This window comes from Gracilinanus agilis, chromosome 6, assembly GCF_016433145.1.
Source record: "Gracilinanus agilis isolate LMUSP501 chromosome 6, AgileGrace, whole genome shotgun sequence".
NCBI lineage: Eukaryota > Metazoa > Chordata > Mammalia > Didelphimorphia > Didelphidae > Gracilinanus > Gracilinanus agilis.
In genome coordinates, this window is record NC_058135.1 from 14,034,509 (window position 1) to 14,053,763 (window position 19,255).

The 19,255-nt window shown below is 49.9% G+C and overlaps 1 protein-coding gene across 1 annotated transcript in view; it reads left to right on the forward strand.

The window, feature by feature from the left end:
• The window catches only part of GSR (glutathione-disulfide reductase), a 29,533-nt gene that overhangs the window by 5,773 nt on the left and 4,505 nt on the right, over positions 1-19,255 (forward strand). The window contains 7 exon segments of the mRNA XM_044681398.1: positions 4,190-4,216; positions 7,373-7,461; positions 8,007-8,076; positions 9,234-9,381; positions 14,988-15,042; positions 17,516-17,615; positions 18,330-18,416. Of these exon segments, the coding sequence (XP_044537333.1) occupies positions 4,190-4,216; positions 7,373-7,461; positions 8,007-8,076; positions 9,234-9,381; positions 14,988-15,042; positions 17,516-17,615; positions 18,330-18,416 (576 nt within the window).

The following is a 19,255-nucleotide window of genomic DNA, read 5'->3' on the forward strand; positions in this document are numbered from 1 at the left end:
GTGGGGGGGGGCGGGGAACCTCACCTGTGCGGCCCTGCGGCGGGGGGAGGAGGGGAGGCTCATCTGTGGGAGCCCTGGGGAGGGAGGAGGATCCTCACCTGTGCGGCCCAGAGCTCAGCCCTTGTGGGCGACCTTCCCTTGCCCAGAGCGTCCCCCATTGCTCCGCCCATTGCCCCTCCTCATGCTGCCCTGGGACAGAGCCCCCGTCTTCTAGTTCCCAGGCTGGTGGCCCACCTCTAAGCTTTCCGGAGCTTCCTGCTGCCCTTTGACGTGGCCCCCGGAAGGCCTGTCCTGGGAAGACAGGGGTGAGAGTGGGGGGTTGGGCCTCCTCCTGCCGGGGCACTCAGGGCCAGGCTATCTTTGCCCTTCATGTGCCGAAGGGGAGCCCCCCTCAGGGCTCTGAGCATCCTTAGCTCATCTCTTGAAGTGTGCTGTCCCCATTTCATAGATGGTAGCCTGAGGCTCAGGGAGCTGAGATGACTTGGGCAGACCGGGTTGGCAGAGCTGAGTAAATTGAGCTAGAAGAGGTGCAGGGATCTCTATTAGTGGGATAGAGAGCTTCACAGTCTGAGAAAAAGAGTGGAAGCCGAGGCTCTAGACCAGGAAGCACCTTGCCCAAGGCTACCCAAGGGGTCAGATCTTCTGACTCCAGAGCCAAGGTCATTTCCACAGGGCTACCCTGTCCCCATCTTGGCCTCCCATTTCACAGAGGAGTAAACAGAGACAGCCCTGAAGTCACTAGCTCATGGTCCCAAGTGGTGGGCACAGAATTGGACTGACCAACATTTTAACGATTTGAAGGTAGGAAGGAACCTCCAGGATCATCTCTAGTGCCATGGCCTCCTTTCAGCGTGGGGAAAATAAGAGAGTACTTTTGTCCCCTTGCTCCCCTCCTAGCCTGCCAGTTTTCCCTTGACTGCCCATCTGCCTGCTGTTGCTCACACTAGCACCTCCCTCATCTCTCCCTCTGGGCATTCTCTCTGACCATTCTATGCCTGGAAGACTCTCCCTCCTCCACTCTGCCTTGGGGCCTCAGGCCCACCATCATCCCTCTGGTGCTTCCCTCCCATCTCAGATTTCCGTTGTCTGGAGCGTGTTGGGTCTGTTTGTTGGCTTGCTGTAGATATCTGATTAGATTGTAAGCTTGAGGGCAGACACCAGCTTGTACCTCCAAAGCACGGAGCTACCGGCATTCACTTGATTGCCTAAATCCGGGTCTAGGCCACCACGGGACTCTGAGGCTCATTTTTTCTTATTAAATTCCCAAGAATTATTTTCTCTCCATCCCACCTCTCCTCCTCAGAGGAAATAAAAGGGAAGGCCCATCCCACAAAGCAAATTCCCACAACTGCCAGGCTGCTATCCTTGAAGGCTGACTGTAGTGGAATTCCCCAGATGTTGTTGGGGGAGTCCTCTCCCCTAGAAGCTACCTTTGTGGTTCCAGCAAGCTTCGGTTCAAGGCAGAACTGCACTATCAGACCGGGGGCTCCTTCTAGCACTCTGCCCTGCTTAGAGCAGGCACTTCATAACACTCAAAGAAAGCCCACCGGCAGACACCAAAAGAGATATTGGCTCTCCCCAAAGCTTCGGCCTTGTTTTAAAAGCTGCCCCTGGAGCATCGGGAGAAGCTAGGTTCCTCCCCATGCCATGGCCTCATGGCGGTTGCAACAGTGAAACACAGTTCTTAACTGCCACCCGGGGCCCTCTTTCCCCTCTTCCTTCAGGGGAACCAGCCCCACCTAGAGTGGGAGACTGAACCATCTTGGGACAGATTTCTGAAACAGGTTTGCTCAGGCCAGCCTCATCTTACAGAGGCTTAGAGATGTAGAATAGAGGTCTGTGGTGGGAAGAGTGCTAGACCTGGCATCAGCTCTGCCATTTGCCCCTCCGTCTGACCATGGGCAAGTCCCTGCCCCTCCTGGCCCTCACTTTCCTCCTCTGTAAAGTGAGAGGGGTCAGATGAGATCACGTATGGGATTCCTTCTAGCCCTATCTAGATCTGTGAGCATAGGTGTGTCCCAGAGAGGTTCTCTAATCTTCCAGGGCCTCAGTTTCCTCCTCTGTAAAGTGAGAGGGGTTGGATGAGGTCACCTCTGGGGTTCTTTCTAGCCCTATCTAGATCTGTGAGCCTAGGTGTGTCCCAGGGAGGTTCTCTAATCTTCCAGGGCCTCAGTTTCCTCCTCTGTAAAATGAGAGGGGTTGGATGAGGTCACCTCTGAGGCTCCTTTGTGAGCCTCCTTGTGACGTGGGGCAAGTGGAGAAGTCCAGGCTAGGAGATGGGTAGACTTGGGTTGGAACTGGAAACAGGGACATAGAATGTTGGGCAGCAAGGGGGAGGCAGGATGGGCGTAGGGCAGAGAAGGGCATTCCTCTGTACTCTGCCCTCCTTCAGGTACTGCGCTCCCGGGGGTAAGCAGGGTGTGGGCCTGGACCTGGGAATGTGGGTTTGGGGAAAATCTCCAGGGACTCGAGGCTTTCTACAGGTGCCTGAGGGCCGTCATGGAAAGGAGGAATTCACCTTGGCCTGCCTCACCCCTGTGGCAGAACCAGGAGTTGCCAGGAGGCCAGGATTTTGTAACCAAGAGCTGCCCCCAGTGGAATGGGCTCCGGGACGGCCTGAGTTCCCTATGTAGAGGCCACATATAGGGCATTTCTACAGTGGAGTGTCCTTTCTGTATGGGTTGGGTTGGTGCCTGCACAGGTCCTGTCCAACACCAAGTAGGAGAGCTTCCATAGTGACATATTGGGTTTATCTACTTAAAAAAGAAGGGCAGGGGCAGCTGGGTAGCTCAGTGGAGTGAGAGTCAGGCCTAGAGACAGGAGGTCCTAGGTTCAAACCCGGCCTCAGCCACTTCCCAGCTGTGTGACCCTGGGCAAGTCACTTGACCCCCATTGCCCACCCTTACCAATCTTCCATCTATAAGACAATACACCGAAGTACAAGGGTTAAAAAAAAAAAATTCTGAAAAAAAAAAAAAAAAAAGAAGGGCAGCTAGGTGGCTCAGTGGATTGAGAGCCAGGTCTAGAGACAGAATGTCCTGGGTTCAAATCTAGCCTCAGGCATTTCCTAGCTGTGTGACTCTGGACAAGTCACTTAACCCCCATTGCCTAACCCTTATTGGTCTTCTGCCTTGGAACCAATTCCCAGCATTGAGTCTAAGATGGAAGGTGAGGGTTTAAAAAAATACCTTATTGGGTATCTATGAAAGTCTGAATGCTTTGTTTTTGGGTCTGAGAAGTTCATTTGGGCAGCTGAACCGAAGATGGGGAGATGGTGCTCAAAGCAGGAAGAGCAGTTGAGAGCCTTGAAATAATCTGGGGGTGGGGTGGGAGACATAAGGTGCAGCTGGGTGGGGAGACTGGAGGATGGATGTGAGAACTTGTGGGCAGGAAGGATTGACAAGACCAGACTGCTCAGATATGGGGGCTGAGGAGGACACAAAGGTTTTGTGCCTGGGTCAGGGGACAAAGTTCAGGATAGGGTTTTGAGGACAAGGTAATAAAATCAGATCCTGAGATAGAGAAAAATCCTTCCTTGTCTATTCTGGTGACTCCCTCCTCCCTCCCTAGATGAAGAATGAGGGCGTGGGGCTCCTACTTTCTTGGGTCACTGCCCCAGAGCATGGGTGATCTGGGAAGAGAAGGGGTGGCCATCCTGGGGGGTGGACCTTTCCCTGTGCTACCATATAGCTACTGCTGTGGGTGCCAGAGGATCAGGGCATGAAGTGGTGGGGGAGAGTTTGGGGAAGAGCCTGCCATCGTCTCAGATGGATGAAGGGCAGATGAGATGGCAAAGAAGACAAGCCCCTGATTGCCTAGGGCAGGGAGGGTAAGATTGGCCCCCTCTCTCTGTCCTGCTGCTGCTGTAGAGAAGCTTCCTGTTCCTTGGACTGGCCTGAGGATACAGGACTGGACAAGGATCAGTGGGATGCTGGGGGAGGGCCCCCTCAGCACCCTCTGCAGGAGGCCCAGTGCCATTGAAGTTCTTTTATATATGAAGTATTTCTTATTTGATTTCATAAAATGGAACTTGGCTCTCACACCAGATTATTTCCCTCTTTGTCTTTCTGGGAGTGACAGCCAGCAAACAGGAGTGCCTTGGGTGGGAAGACCTTCTCTTGGGACTGAGGGTGTGCTGGGGAACAGGGCCTGGTTCCCTGTCCTAAAATTGTTCCTTTTCCTTTTCCAGGTGAATGTCGGATGTGTGCCCAAAAAGGTATTCTTCCTCAACTTCTTCCTTTGTCTGCAAATTGGGGCGGGGGCGTGGGGGTGTGTATCTGCTTTGAGAAGGGCTGATATCCCTCAGAAACTCAGAGGTTCTCAATCCTGGATCAAGCAGGGGCAGATGTGGGGCAATGGGCCTCACAGGACCTGAGTTCAAATCCCATTTTCTGCTTCTGTGACCCTGAGCAAGTCACATGACATCTTTGGGCCTCTGTTTCCCCACCTGTCTAATGAGGAGGTTGATCTAGTTGGCCTCTGACGCCCCTTCTAGTTCTAGGATCCTGTGTGAGACCTTCAACTAGTCACTTCCCCTCCTTGGGCCTCAGTTTCCCTATCCATCAAATGAGGAAGGTGGACTCACTGGCCTCTGAGGCTAAGCTCAGATGCATCTCTGGGTCTCTGTAAGGTTCTTTTACCACTACCACCTCTCCCAGGGTGTACCAAATTTTTGACACTCCCAAGGCCTTTTTTTTTTTTTTTTTTTTTTTGGTCTCAAAAAACTTTAATCAATTTAGGATGTTTTCCCAAGGTTACATGATTCATGTTCTTCCCTCCTCTCTTCCCTGCCTCCTCCCATAGCCAATACACAATTCCACTAGTTTTACATGTGTCATTAAGACCTATTTCCATATTGTTGATAGTTGCAGGTCCTTTAGAGTCTGCATCCCTGATCATATCCCCATCAAACCATGTGATCAAGCAGTTGTTTTTCTTCTGTGTTTCTCCTCCCACAGGTCTTCCTCTGAATGTGGCTAGTTTTCTTTTTCACAAGTCCCTCAGCCTTGCTCTGGATCCTTGCATTGCTGCTAGTAGAGAAGTCTGTTACATTCAATTTTACCACAGTGTATCAGTCTCTGTGTACAATGTTCTCCTGGATCTGCTCCTTTCACTCTGCATCAGTTCCTGGAGGTCATTCCAGTTCACATGAAATTCCTCCAGTTTCTTATTCCTTTCAGCACAATAGTATTCCATCACCAACAGGTACCACAATTTGTTCAGCCATTGCCCAATTGAAGGGCAGCCCCTCATTTTCTAGTTTTTTGCCACCACAAAGAGCAAGGCTATAAATATTTTTGTACAAGTCTTTTTCCTTATTATTTCTTCTCCAAGGCCTATTTTCTAAGAGTTTTTCCAAGTGAAAATCTTGTCCCACCTTCTCAGTTTACCCTGATGAATGGCTATCACTGTGTGGCTAACAAGCCCCTTCCAGTCTCCATGTTTGCAGTGGCCCCCAGGCTCAGCTTTCAGGTTGCCCCTGAGCTGCAATCAGCCCTGGTGAGCTGGCCCCACACTCAAGAGAGCCAGGACTACAGACCAGAACACAGAATGATTGTGACCTAGTAGGCTGAGTGGGCAGGGAGCAAGCCTCTCCTCTTAGGTCTCCCTTCTCTCACCTGCTCACCCTGACCTATTCAGAGGTCCCTTCCAGCATGGACACTCTAGAATTCTCCAGACTTAACTCTTTCACATCCAAGGAGCAGGAAGGCCTGGTCAGTCATGCCTCAGGGCCTGGCCAGGGCCCCATCCCAGCATCTCCATGCCCTGCACATCCTCCCATGACTGAATTGCACACCCCTTTACTGTGGTGGGTCTGACTTAGAGACCCATGGCAGGCAGAATGTACCCAGTCCAGAGATAATAGGCATCACCCCAAGGCTGCCTTCTCTCCCCCCAGGGGCACATTCTCCCTCTTTCCCTCCCCTTGGATTGCCCATAATAAGGAAGGAAGTCTTGGCATGGAACTCTGGCCTTGCCCTCTTTTTTACTCATGGGGACGCCCCTTATGGATGGGTGCCATGGGGTTGGCAGGGTGCAGCTCAAAGTTGATTTTAGGACAACCTTGGGAGTTGGCAACTTCCTGCTGTTAGGGTGCTGGGGGATGTGGAATCTCCCCAGGGACTTTACTCTGAGCCCCATTATAAGGATGTTTTCCCTGAACAGTTAATCCCACTCCTGGGGTGTGGTTTGAAAGAAACAACCCCAAAACCTCTCAGAAGAAAGGGAGTGGCCTGCCTTTCTCTAGACCTTTTGTCTCAGCAAGGCATGTTAAAAAACTAGGGCCTTCAGCCCCTTCGTTTTATAGGAGAGAGTGAACTGAGGTCAGGAGAGAGGAAAGGACTTGCCCCAGGGCACCCTGGTGGTCAGGGATAGTCAGGATTTGAATTTAGGACCACTGACCCTAATTCCAGAAGACCCTGAAATTTGGGAGTTTGGCTTCCTGGCCACTGAATATAATAACTGCTGAGTGTCCTGGAATAAAAAAGACACCAATTAAATAACTCTTGGTAAGAGCCTTTGATTACTAGATCTATCCTTGGAAGTTTGAGCCCCAGAGCTTCATTAGGGCAGGTTTCGTGGAATATAAAATTTGTATACACTAATGCCTTTCATAGGGTTCTGCACATAGTAGGTATGTATTGAATGACCAAATCAATGATTGGAAGCCTGGAGAGGCTGGGACCACCTCTGGGTCTAGCATAGCTCAGAGAGGCTGCTTGTCCGAGGGATGAAGCCCAGCAAAAATTTTTTGGTGCCCACAGCTTTATCCAGCTGGAGGGTTAATGTGGATGGATCACCCACATGTGAGCATGGCATCAAAAAACGGGACGGATCTGGAAGGAATCACAGGAGCTGCTGCATTCTGCCCCCTCATTTTACAAACAAGGAAACTGAAATGCTAGGCCAAGGTTGCACTGGCAGCAACTTAGAAAGGCAGAATTTGAACCCAAGTATTTCTAGTTCTTATACTGCTGAGAAATGCCAGGTTCATGAATTTTAATTAGTTTTGTGCCTCCTCCCCCCTCCCCAATTGGAGCCTTCATTGGCATATTTCATTCCTGAGGCTCTGGCTTCCAGTAGATAGAGAGCTAGGGTCAGAGGCAGAGGCCCTGTGGGCCCTCCAGGCCTTACTTTCCCCTTTTGTATACTGAGAGGATTACACCAGATGATGTCTTTGGTCCCATCTGCCCCAGATTGATGGTCATTGGAGCCCTTGACCATCAGGCCCCCCTGGGCATTTGGCAGACATTCATCATGGTGCTAAAACCAGCCCCAGCACCTGCCCCAGAGAGCTGGGGAAGCTCCTCAGTGAAGTGGGCTGGTACTCTCTCAAAGTGACCCCTCTGGTCTTCCCTGGCCTCTCTCCCAGGTCATGTGGAACACGGCGGTCCACTCAGAATTCATTCATGATCAAGAGGATTATGGATTCCAGAGCTGTGATGCCAAGTTCAATTGGCGGTGAGTGTGGCGACCCAGAGGGCGAGACCTAGTCAGGCCAGCCTAGAAAGGATGGAGGGCTGGACAGTCATGACTATGCAAAATGTTTGGAAGAGAAGCAGGGAGTGTGAGCACCCAGAGAGTTCTCTTCTAGCATTAACTCAGCCCTGAGGCTGCCTGCAGGAGAGGCAAGGGGAAAGGCAGTATAGTGTTTGCCCTCTGGGAGCATACACACTAAGGGGCAAAGGAAGGAGCATACCAGCAGTTCTGCTTCTAGAGCACCTGGGATGTGGGGAGAGACCAGAGCCAAATTGGAGGAGGAGAGGTAGCTTCCAGTTGAATTTAGGAGTATAGACCATGGTTGGCATCATCTCCCATGGTGAGGAAGGGCACGGACAAGGAAGTTGGGCTTGTTTTCTCGTGTCCTCTTAGTTCCAGGAGGCTCTCCTTGCTTGGATGGATAGGGAGAGCTGTTTTCCCTGCCCGTGGATCCATAGAAGCAATTGCTCTCATGAACCATGGGGCCATTTTGGTTATTGACTGAAGTGATTGAAATCTCATTTCAGGGTGATCAAGGAGAAGCGGGATGCCTATGTCAGTCGCCTGAACACCTTCTATCAAAATAACCTCACCAAGGTCTGTCTGCTGGGATCTCTAGACGTTGGAATTCAAAGCTTTTCTTTTAACATTTATTTGTTCATATTTTTAGACACTAGGTCTGCCTATCTTGCCCAGCCTGGAAGTGTCTACAGGGGCTACTTATGGACCCAGTTCAATACTGATTGGCTCGGGAGCTTTGTCTTGTTCTGTTTCCGATTTGGGTTGGTCACTCCTCCTTAGGGAACCTGGGGCCAACTCAGCCCCCCCTCCCAGGGGCCCATCATATAGGGCAGAGACCTCTGCCCACCTAGCTTACTGCAGCCCAGACCTCCAGCATCAGCTTTTCCTGGAGCTGAGATGACAGGAATGCACCACACCTAGCAGGTTCAAGGCTTTCCTTGTGAAGGCTGCTCCCCTGCAGCTGTTCCCTCCCACGCTTGCCTTTTCATGCTTGGAGACAGACTGGTCCCTGCTCCAGCACTCAAACAATCCCAAGGTTTCTGCCAATCTCCAGGCTTCAAAGGTTTTCAGCTTTCCTCAGCCTCCCTCCTCATCTCCCCTCCCACCCCCAGGACCAGTTGTCTAGCCCACATTCCCTCCCACCTCTTCAACTGAAGCAACCTAACTCTGACCACAGAATGGTCTTTGTCACCGAAATGTTGGAGTTTGGCAATCATGTTCCTCAGTCACCTACATCCAGGATTCATTTCGGTGGGCATTCTATAAAAGCTGAAAGTCTGGACGTTATCACTTAATTTCAGCAAGAAGGGGAATTTCTTAAATGGTTTTCCGAGATGTGTGGCATTCAGATTCTTCCTTCACTTGGAAATGTGTTATCCCTCTCAATTCCATTCTCTTTGCTTTATCTTCCTTTATGGGCTTCCGGAAGTGACTTTAAGTTGTGTTGACTTGTGACTTGGTTATTTGTTCAGCTATTTCATCTCTCTCATGACAATTCTATTGTTCAGTATCTCTCCCACTCAGGAAACTTCTCCACCAGTTATTCTAGGCTTCTTTTTCATTTTAATTGATGCCAACTGGACATTTTTTTAGGGTAAAGAGTTCTTGCAGTGGATTCCATCTGATTTTTGGAGTCTAGGGCAGTGCCCAGGAGCTGTTGTCAACCCTCAGAGTGCTGTTAGCAGGGCGCCTTTCCCCAGAGGGTAAACTGGGCATCTTCTCTTTTTTTTCAGTCTGAAATAGAAATCATTCGAGGCCACGCAGCCTTCACAAGTGACCCTGAGCCCACTGTGGAGGTGAATGGGAAGAAGTACCGTGCTCCGCACATCCTGATTGCCACTGGGGGAGTCCCAGCCCTGCCCACTGAAGACCAGATCCCTGGTGAGTGTCTAAAGGCTGTGCTGCCCCTGGGCCAGCCTCACCTCTCACATCTAGCCCCAGTGATTTCTTTAGCTACCTCCCTTGAGCTGGGAAGGCCAGAGAGCTCGCCCCTGACCCTGCTGTGTCCCTCCCAGGTTGGGTCTTCACAAGGGGACCAAGGGAAAGGGTGTACCTGAGCAGCAGACATCCAAGTATGGTACTAAAGAGGGGAAGACTAGAAGGAAACCTGCTTCATTTGGGAGTACCATCTAGCACCAATGGGCAGTTGTCACAGAGAGCAAAGAGGAGTTCGGAGGTCTGGGGGTGACTGCTTTGTGACCCAGATGGCAGGTGGTAGCCAACTCTTACCATGTAAAGGGATGATAATGCTTGGGGCTTGTCATCATTGGGGAGGGAGGGCACTCTGGGCACTCAGGAGGAGCTACTGAGAGCCCTTTACCAGACTGATGAGTCGTTTGGAGCTTTATTTTAGCAGAAATAAAATTCCTGATGGGACCTTACAGTCTGGCACTCTGGAGCATTGCCTTGGGCTGCTAAGGCCAGACAAGTCCTTTGAGGCACTGTCCCAAAGAGAAACAATTCCGACAGGAAAGCAAGGGGATGAGGTGCCAGAGCAGATAGATATGGGCGCCCAGGGGACTCTGAGCCTGGAAGAGATTTCAGAGAACTGTGTTCAGAAGCTGGAAGTGAGGATGGTGGTGAGAACAAAGATAGGAATGTGGTGTAGTCGGGACGAGGGTTGGGAGGAGCCGGGTGACTTTTGAACGCTAGCTCCAGGGACGTGTGGAAGTGCCAGATCTCGGTCAGTGCGGGCAGGGTGGTGATGCGGTAACTCCTGGGATTGCTTAGGGTCTCTGCCAGGAGTATTGCCCATGGTTAAGCAAACATACTGCTTCCAGCCTGCACTGACTCGGTTAATGAGGCCCAGACACACTCTGCCCCAGGACACTGAGCCACATGGGGTTAAGGAAGGGGAGAGAGTCTGGAGGCAGAGGAAAGCACTCTGAACATGGATCCCAAACAGGGCAGGGATAATCTGAGGATATGGTGGTAGAAATTTACCTGCAGTCTCTGGCTTATCCAGATGCCGCTCAGATGTTGTGCCCCATCAGTGGGAGGCTCCTGTTTCTGTTGGGCTGCTTGGGCTCCTAAGTGCATTTCTAGCAGCTGATCCATGTGGTGATGACAATAATAATCACAAAAAAGCCATATAAGCCTTTACAGTTTGCATTTCTACAGGCTCCTCACAGGCTCTTTTGTCCCCATTTCACAGATGGGGAAATTGAGGCTCTGTGCAGTATGACAAATTCCTGTGCTCACACAGCTCCGAAGGGGCAGATTCATAGACTTGTTCTGGAAGGGTGTTTAGAGGTGTCTCATCCAATCCCCTCATTATACAGAGGAGGGGAGGCCCAGAGAGAGTAAGGGACTTGGCTCAGGTTGTATGGGAAGGAAGTAAAGGAGCTGGGATTTGAACCCCCACACTTCTGATGCCTCATTGTAGTTCTCTATGCAGCCTCTTGCCATAATAGAGAAATATTTTGGCCTTATTTCGCCTTGAATCCTCCCTTCCCAAGTGGTGATTGATTATCTTAAGAGGTACAGAAGTTTATAATGTTCTTTAATAAAATCGTTTAAAAAACCACCACCTTACTTTACATCTTAGAATCAATATGAAGTTCTAGCTCTAAGACATAAAGGTAGTATAGGGCTAGGCAATGGGGGTTAAGTGACTTGCCCAGGGTCACAGCTGGGAAGTGTCACCTTCATGCCCTAATAAAAGCATTTTTGAAAGCATTACTGCTGCCTTCTGCTGTTGACACCTTCCTAAATATCCCCCTACTTGGTCTCTGCTGTGGAACCCTCTTACATAATAGTGACATAACAGGAGAAAGCTTGAGTGACCCAGCCAGTGATGGGTCATCTACTCCTCCAGGCCATCTTGCCTTTCTGCTTACCATCTCTTAGGGCCAAGCACAACTGTTGGCATTCTTCAGAGCTTTTTAGGGGCAGAGCCAAGATGGCAGCTTATTAGTAGTGAATGCCTAAATTGCTCTGAGAATCCTTGCAAACCAATCTTTAAAAAGAGCCTCACAATTTGGAACTATGCCCAAAGGGCTTTAAAAGACTGTCTGCCCTTTGATCCAGCCATACCACTGCTGGGTTTATACCCCAAAGAGATAATAAGGAAAAAGACTTGTACAAAAATATTTATAGCCTCACTCTTTGTGGTGGCAAAAAATTGGAAAATGGGGGGTCTGCCCTTCAATTGGGGGAATGGCTGAACAAATTGTGGTATCTGTTGGTGATGGAATACTATTGTGCTAAAAGGCATGACGAACTGGAGGAATTCCATGTGAACTGGAAAGACCTCCAGGAATTGATGCAGAGTGAAAGGAGCAGAACCAGGAGAACATTATACACAGAGACTGATTCTCTATGATAAAAATCGAATGTAATGGACTTTTCTACTAGCAGCAACGCAATGATCCAGGATAATTCTGAGGGACTTATGAAAAAGAACACTATTCACATCCAAAGAAAGAACTGTGGGAGGAGAACTACAGAAGAAAAACAAACATGGTTTGATGGGAATATGATTGGGGATGTAGACTCTAAGCCAGTGATGGGCCAGATGCGGCCCTCTAAAATGTTCTATCTGGCAGCATGACATTATTCCTAATCTGATGAATACAATGAGTAGGATACAATACAATGAAACTTTGAAAGAGTTGCTTTAGAAACAGACTGACAGACGAGCATTTCCTTTCCTTTGGCCCCCTCTTTAAAAAGTTTGCCCATCACTGCTCTAAGCAATCACCCTAATGCAAGTATTAATAATATGGAAATAGATCTTGATCAATGACATATGTAAAACTCAGTGAAATTACTCATTGGCTACATGGGGGGAAGGAGGGGAGGGAAAGAACATGAATCATTTAACCATGGAAAAATATTCTCAATCAATTAAATACAATTTTTCAATTAAAAAGATAAAATAAAAAGAGCCTCAAAATGACAGAAGTTAAGAACCAATAGCAGGGTGAAATGAGGGGGTTCTCCTGCTGAACACAACTTGAGATGTAGGCAGAGAGAGGTGATTTTCACAGGAAAAGAGAACTGGAGGCAAAACCACATACAGAGGAGTGCTGGGCAACCACCTCTACCCCCTTCCACCTCCTGTGCCAGGTTCAGTGACTGGGCATAGGCTAACTTTGGGATCCCAGGACCCTACCTACACTAACACTAGAGCACCTCAGACCTCCCCCCGCCCCTTCAAGTCCCAGGCCCTGGCACCAGCCCCACAGTGAGGCCTGGAAGTCCATAGTACTGGGTACTTTTAATCCTATGTGGCTATGGTGAAGACATAGCCCCAGGGCAAAATAGCACACAGTGAATACAAGCCATCAAAGGGGGCAGAATCAGCAAGTAGCTTTGAGAATTCCCAATCCACAAGCAAAAAAAAAAAGCTGGGAAAATGAATAGCAAAAGAAACATTTAATCCATGAAAATTTTTATGGAGGCAAAGAGCAAAGTACAAAATCAACAAGGGATGCTAAGATCCAAAAAACCACATGCAAAACTTTAAAAAAAAAGAATGGGAATTGGTCTCAAGCTCTGGAAGGACTTAAAAAGGAATTTAAAAATCAAAGATAGGCTGAAGAAAAATGGAGAAAAGAAATGAAAGTAATAGCTTAAAAAGCAAAATTGGTCAACAAGAAAAAGAAGCACAAAAAACCAATGAAGAAAAAAGTTTCATAAAAAAGAGAATTGACTTATTTGAAAAAGAGGCAAAAAAATCCAACAAAGAAAAGAGAGCCATGAAAAGTAGAATGGATCAATTGGAAAAGGAGGATGTAATAAGAGGGGGTAACATAGCTGATAACAGGGGAGCTGGTGGTATAAGTGAATCACCTGGGCCAGGGAGCTTGTAACTACTGTAGCTGGTGATTTGAGACTGCCAGGGATGTGTAGCCTGTGATGCTCAGTCTCCCTGCTATCTATAGGCTCCTTTAAGGTGGAGAGTGAGGAGCCTCTCCCTGCTGGAGTGAAAGCACAACTCAATAGGAAGTGAAGGTCACATACTTCCTGAATAAAATGGATGCTTGCCCAGTACTTCCTTTGGAGTCAAGAGGTTCCTATTCTCCCCTCACTTTAGCCCCTTAGCCCAGGATGATGTTATAAATAACTATAGGAGCTCACAGTTTCAGGCTAAGAGTTTATTTAAACACAGGAGGGAAAACTGAGGAAAGAAGGTTTAGGGTCTGGAGAAGCTGTTGCTAAGGGCGACTGGTCAGTGTTGGCAATGGATCTAGAAGGTAAGATCAGGCTGAGGGAACCAGCCCTTCAGCCAGAGATAATTTTCACTGCCCTGATGTTATGTGATCCACCCGCTAGACAGATGAAGTTGATGAATTGGTTTAGGGGTGCCCCTGTTGCTAGGCTGACCTAATCTAATTTCCTGCCCATGTTCCACAACCCAACCTCCCTTCAACCTCCCTTCCCCCTCCTGGGGTCCCCAAGGGGAAGTCAGGGGTAGCTGGGTGTCTGGATGAGGTCAAGGAAATCAGAACCCCCAGGTTGGTTCTGCAGGGGTATTTATAGTCCCAGCTCAAACTGTCAGGTCTTGGGACTGGCACATGCTGGGCCAAAGTTCCATTCTCCTAACTGACAGGATTGGCTAGGGTAATTTTGCAAATGCAAGAGATCTTGCATAAATCCTGCATTACAAGGATCAAAAGGTCATGGAAGAAATTCAGTCTTTTAAAAATTAGAATTGGGCAAATAGAAGCTAATGACTTTAAGAGACATCAGGAAACAATAAAACAAAATCAAAAGAATGAAAAATAGAAGAAAATATGAAATATCACGTTGAAAAAACAACTGGCCTGGAAAATAGATCCAGGAGAGACAATTTGAGAATTATTCGACTACCTGAAAGTCATGACCAAAAAAAAAAAAAAAAAAGTCTAGACATCATACTACAGGAAATTATCCAAGATATCTGCCCTGATTTTCTTGAACAAGAAGGCAAAATAGACATTGAAAAAATCCACAGATCACTTCCTGCAATAAATCTCCAAATGACAACTCCCAGGAAAGTTCAAGAGCTTCCAGGCCAAGGAGAAAATATTGCAAGTTGCCAGAAAGAAAGAATTCAGATATCATGGTGCTCCAGTCCAGATTACACAGGATCTGGCAGCATAAATTCAAAATTCAGGAGAAACATGAAAAGGTAAATAAGTAGGGGGAAAAATTTAAGGGCTTAAATAAGGTCAACTTGTTTTATTCTGGAAAGTATGGAAAGATGATATGTGCAACTCTTAAAAATTATTATTAATATAGTAGTTCAAAGAAGTATACATAGACAGGGTGTGGTTATAATTTGATATATAAAAAAATTTAGGGGTGAAAAAGAGGATTGTACTAAGAGAAATAGGAAGAGAAATAAAATGGAGTAAATTATATCACATAAAGAGATTTGAGGTAGGGTGAAAACTATTACAGTGGAGGGGTGGATGAGGGTACAAATAGATAATACTGGAATTCCTCAGAGTCCTGCCTTTCACCCATAGAGTTGTGATCAAGTCTTCTTTATTTCCCAGGTGCCAGCTTGGGAATGACCAGCGATGGCTTCTTCCAACTGGAAGATTTGCCAAGGTAAGCCCACATGAAACTCCAACCCTGGGTGCTCCTGGGGGTGGGGGATGGAGCAAGCTGTCCTCTCACCCTGCTCCCTCGAGAGCTAGAAGTTGGTAGTGTGATGTATTATACCCATTTTATATTTGAAGAAGCTGAGTTTCAGTAGTTATCTCATTGTCCCAAACCACCTGGGCAATGTGCTTGGTACTAACCTAAGCTCTGGAATCCTGGTTAACTCAGAATGAGCCCTAGCAAGACTAAAGACAAGATAGAGGTGCTTGGTTTTGATTTTTCTGTATTAGGGGAAAGGGGAACCTGACAGGTCTGGTCAGACATGTGGGAGGTGTCTCAAGGCTTCTCCAACCCTTCCAGCTCAGCCAAAGTAGAATGACCTTTGGATCAGAAAGGCCTGAACATATTGAGGAGGAAGCCAAGACCTGAGATAAGTAGGGCGATGGCAGGGTAGCTGTCTGGGGTGGGTTAGAGTCCCCTGGCCTGGGTCTTCTTGGAAAGGCCAGCAGATGGCCCTGGTTGGACAGTGTCAAAGATACTGCACAGATGGTGGCACCATGGGGTTGTGCTTGCCTGGGCCTGAAGAAGGGCAGATGTCCCCCAAGGAGAAAAGAACAAGTCTGGAAATGAGAGGCTGGGGAGCCCCTCTTTGACTCTTGGGAAAATTCTCTAATGGCAAGTGGAAGAGAAGGTTAGGGAGCCTGTAGAAAGGCTGCAGGGACCTCTGAGAGCCAGCCTGGAGTCTTTGAGCACGGGCCTCGCCAGTCCACCTTATTTCCTTGTGTTGGGGCTCCCTGGCTGGCAGCTCAGGAGAACGCCATCCACACAGCTGTGTCAGAGCTTTGCAGAGCACAGCATGGAGCCTCGTGCTGTTCTCGCACGGGGAGGCAGTTGGGGAATGGGCTGAGAGTCTCCGAAGGGGTCTCCGTCCTCTTAGCAGGGGAGGTGGGGAGGCTAGCTGTTTGCAGAAGACCTGGATGGAAGCAGGGGCTTGTGTTCTTGGGGAGCCCCATAGAGAGGGAGGGTGAGGAGGGCCAGGCAGAAAGAAAGGCTGGCCTGTCTGGGCAGCTCCTCCATGCACACTCAGAGACTCCAATGGCAGACACATTTAGTGTATACGGAGGCCTGGCTATGGGTAACTTAAGGCAGAAGGGAAGAAAAGAGAATATGCATTTATGTTTCCTATGTAGTGCTATGCCAAGCACTTTTTACAGGTATTACCTTGTTTAGTCCTGTAACAACCCTGCCATATAGGCACTATTCTGACCCTATTGACAGTTGAGGAAACTGAGGCAGGCAGAGGATAAGTGCCATATCAAGTGCCACGCAGCTACAGAGTGTCTGGGGCCTCATTTAAATTTGAGTCTTTCTGACTCAAGATCCAGTGTGCTTTCTACACTGCCACCAGCTGCCTCCAGAAATGCTTCTTGAATTCTGGGTTCAAGACCATGAATAAAATAGAAATAAATAAATAGAAATAAAAAAGAATTGAGCAGGGATCGGAGAGGATCAGGACAGGAGGTCTCCCAGTAGGTCTGGGGAAGAGGGAAAGGATGGGAGATGGGGAATTCCAGCATTTAGGGCCCTGGGGTGGAAGTGGGGGGGCCTGGGCTCCCCCTGGCTGCTGGCTTGGGGTTGCTGAGAGGGGCCCAGGGGAAAAGGACAGAGGGCTGGGCTGCCTTCCCAAGGAGGCCCAGTTCCCTTTTTTTGAGCAAAAGCAGAAAGGGAGGGAGATCTCAAAATGGAGTGGCCTGTAGTGGCTGCCATTCCTACAGCTCAGCAGGGCAAAAAGAGGAGCTGGTTCCCGAGCTGGTCCGGGCTGGTGGGCCCAGGGAGTGCACAAGGGCAGGACCCAGGGAGACAAGGCAAAGGAGCAGGACACAGGGATTGGGGAGCCCCAGGAAGGCAATGGAGAACCTTCCCAGATTCCTTCTCTCTGAAGATTGCCAACTGAGACTGCCTCGGGTTGGGATAAGAGGATGGAAACATGTGGGATTAGTTTTGGCACTCTTCAGTTGTGTCACACTCTTGGGGATTCCATTTGGGGAATGGATGTGAATTAACTGACACTATAGACTGCTCATGGCTCTTCATCTTTTATTCTTAAAATTTCTCCCTTGCTCTCAAATAGGATGGAGGTCGGGGGATTGGGCCCTAGCTTGGGGGAGTAGTCCAAAGGGCTGGAGGCCTGAAGCCTCTCCCTGCCCCAGACTGCCCTTGTGGTCCTTCTGGCCTCCTCCCTTCTCTGCAAACCTAGAAATGGGCACTCTGAGGGCAGGAGCCGCGGCCTCTTGTCTTTGTGTCTGCCCCACCTGGCGCCCAGCCAGAATTCCATGATTCCTGGAGAAGCCCGCTTGCATTTCCAGCCCTCCTGCCCTACGGGAACTTGACTCCGACTGTTTTGAAGTGAACATTCACTCCCCTGCCGGCTTACAGGCCGGCTTGTCTTGTCTACACTGACCCCCGTGCTTCCCATCAGGCGCAGTGTGATCGTGGGCGCTGGCTACATTGCCGTGGAGATCGCCGGCATTCTGTCAGCCCTGGGCTCCCACACATCTCTCATGATTCGACAGGACAAGGTGAGCAATATTGACAATAAAATAATATCAAGTAATGGTACAACCGGGTTTCTCCCTCCCGGGTTAACTCATTCGAGGTCCCCAGGACTCCCTCCACCCTCATTCTCGGTGTTTGCTGGGCTGCTGTCAGAATGGGGGGCTTCCCCTCGCTGGCGGGGATGGAGAGGGGTGGTCCGGTGGGATGCAGTGGCCCCTCTGCTCTGTGACCCGTCAGCCACCGCAGCCTTCCTGGCTCCTGCCCTCTGGCCCAACTCTGCGCCGCAGGCCGGCCGGCCCACATAGATGCCTTTGGACCCACTTCTCCCCTGCTTCTGGCAGAGCAGCGTGGCTGCGGGCCTTCCTGCGTCCGATGGGCGGTACGGGGTGTCACAGACCGCTTTCAGAACCATGTCATTAAACGCATGACGGAATACAGAGGCCCATTCTGGTGAAACGCAGTTAGCAAAGAATTTTTATAGTACTTGGATATTATAAACTATTTTATGTTATTAAGTTATAGGTCATATTATTTATGTTACATGTATTTATATGAAATTGTGATGTTATCTATTTTTTAAAAGGTGAGGTCAGTGGCTCTAAGGGCCTTCCCAGCTCTAGACCCTTGATCCTTGAGCCCAAGGGTAGACCCAGGCCTCTGGACTCCCTGTCCCACGCCGTGTGGGCCGCCAGGGGTCCCCCAAACTTCACCAATTCATCCCTCTCTTCTCCTGGCAGGTACTTCGATCTTTTGACACATTAATTAGTTCCAACTGCACCGAAGAGCTGGAGCACGCCGGCATTGAGGTCCTGAGGTACTCCCAGGTATGGGTCGAGTGCTGCTTGCGGGGGGCCACAGCCTGCTCCCTCCCGCACACCCCTGGCAGCGGGGCAGAGACAAGGGTAGCCTGTGGGAGAAATGGGCCCCGGGGCTCCCCTAGAGTGCTCAGGTGCTCCGGCGTGCCTTGGAGCTGTTGTGTAGGCCCATCCCTGCCTTGGGCCGGGGAGCTCGCCTTTCTGCCCGCCCCTGGAGGATGGGCCTCTGGGTTGTCCAGGCCCCACACGGGCGAGTGCAGCTTCTTGGTGCCTCGGGGTCCGTCGTCCTGAGCACACAGCCTGGCACGTCCGTGGACTGGGCCCCAAGAGGGGTGGTTAGTGCGGGAGAGACTGGCCCGGGATGTGTGTGGGGCATCCCAGGCTGCCCTCGGAGTTGGAAAGCCCTGGGATCGAATCTAGCCTCACATTGGATCTGAGCCGGGGGCCAGTGGGCGAGTTCCTTAGCCTCTAAGTTCTGTTTTCTCCTCTGTCAAATGAGGTGAGACTCGAAGGCCTCTGACAGTCCTTCTGGCCTTGGAGCCAAGATCCTGGGGCCCAGAGGTGCAGGACTTCTCAGCACCCCAGGGACCCCCTAGAGCTCAAGGGGCCCAACCACCGCTGGCCATGCGGGCCCCTGCCCAGGAGCTCCCCGTGGAGGTGAAATATGCTCTGCCCCTGGGGGCCTCCCGTTAGAATGGGGGACACAGCATCTCCATGGGCCAATGTGAAGGAGAGAAGGAGCCAGCTCCCTGGGGCTTGAGGCTACAATGCGGGAAGGCTTCATGAAGGAGGCGCATCTTGGTGGGGGCCGGGGGGAAGACGACGCAATAAGAAGGCATCCTGGTTGC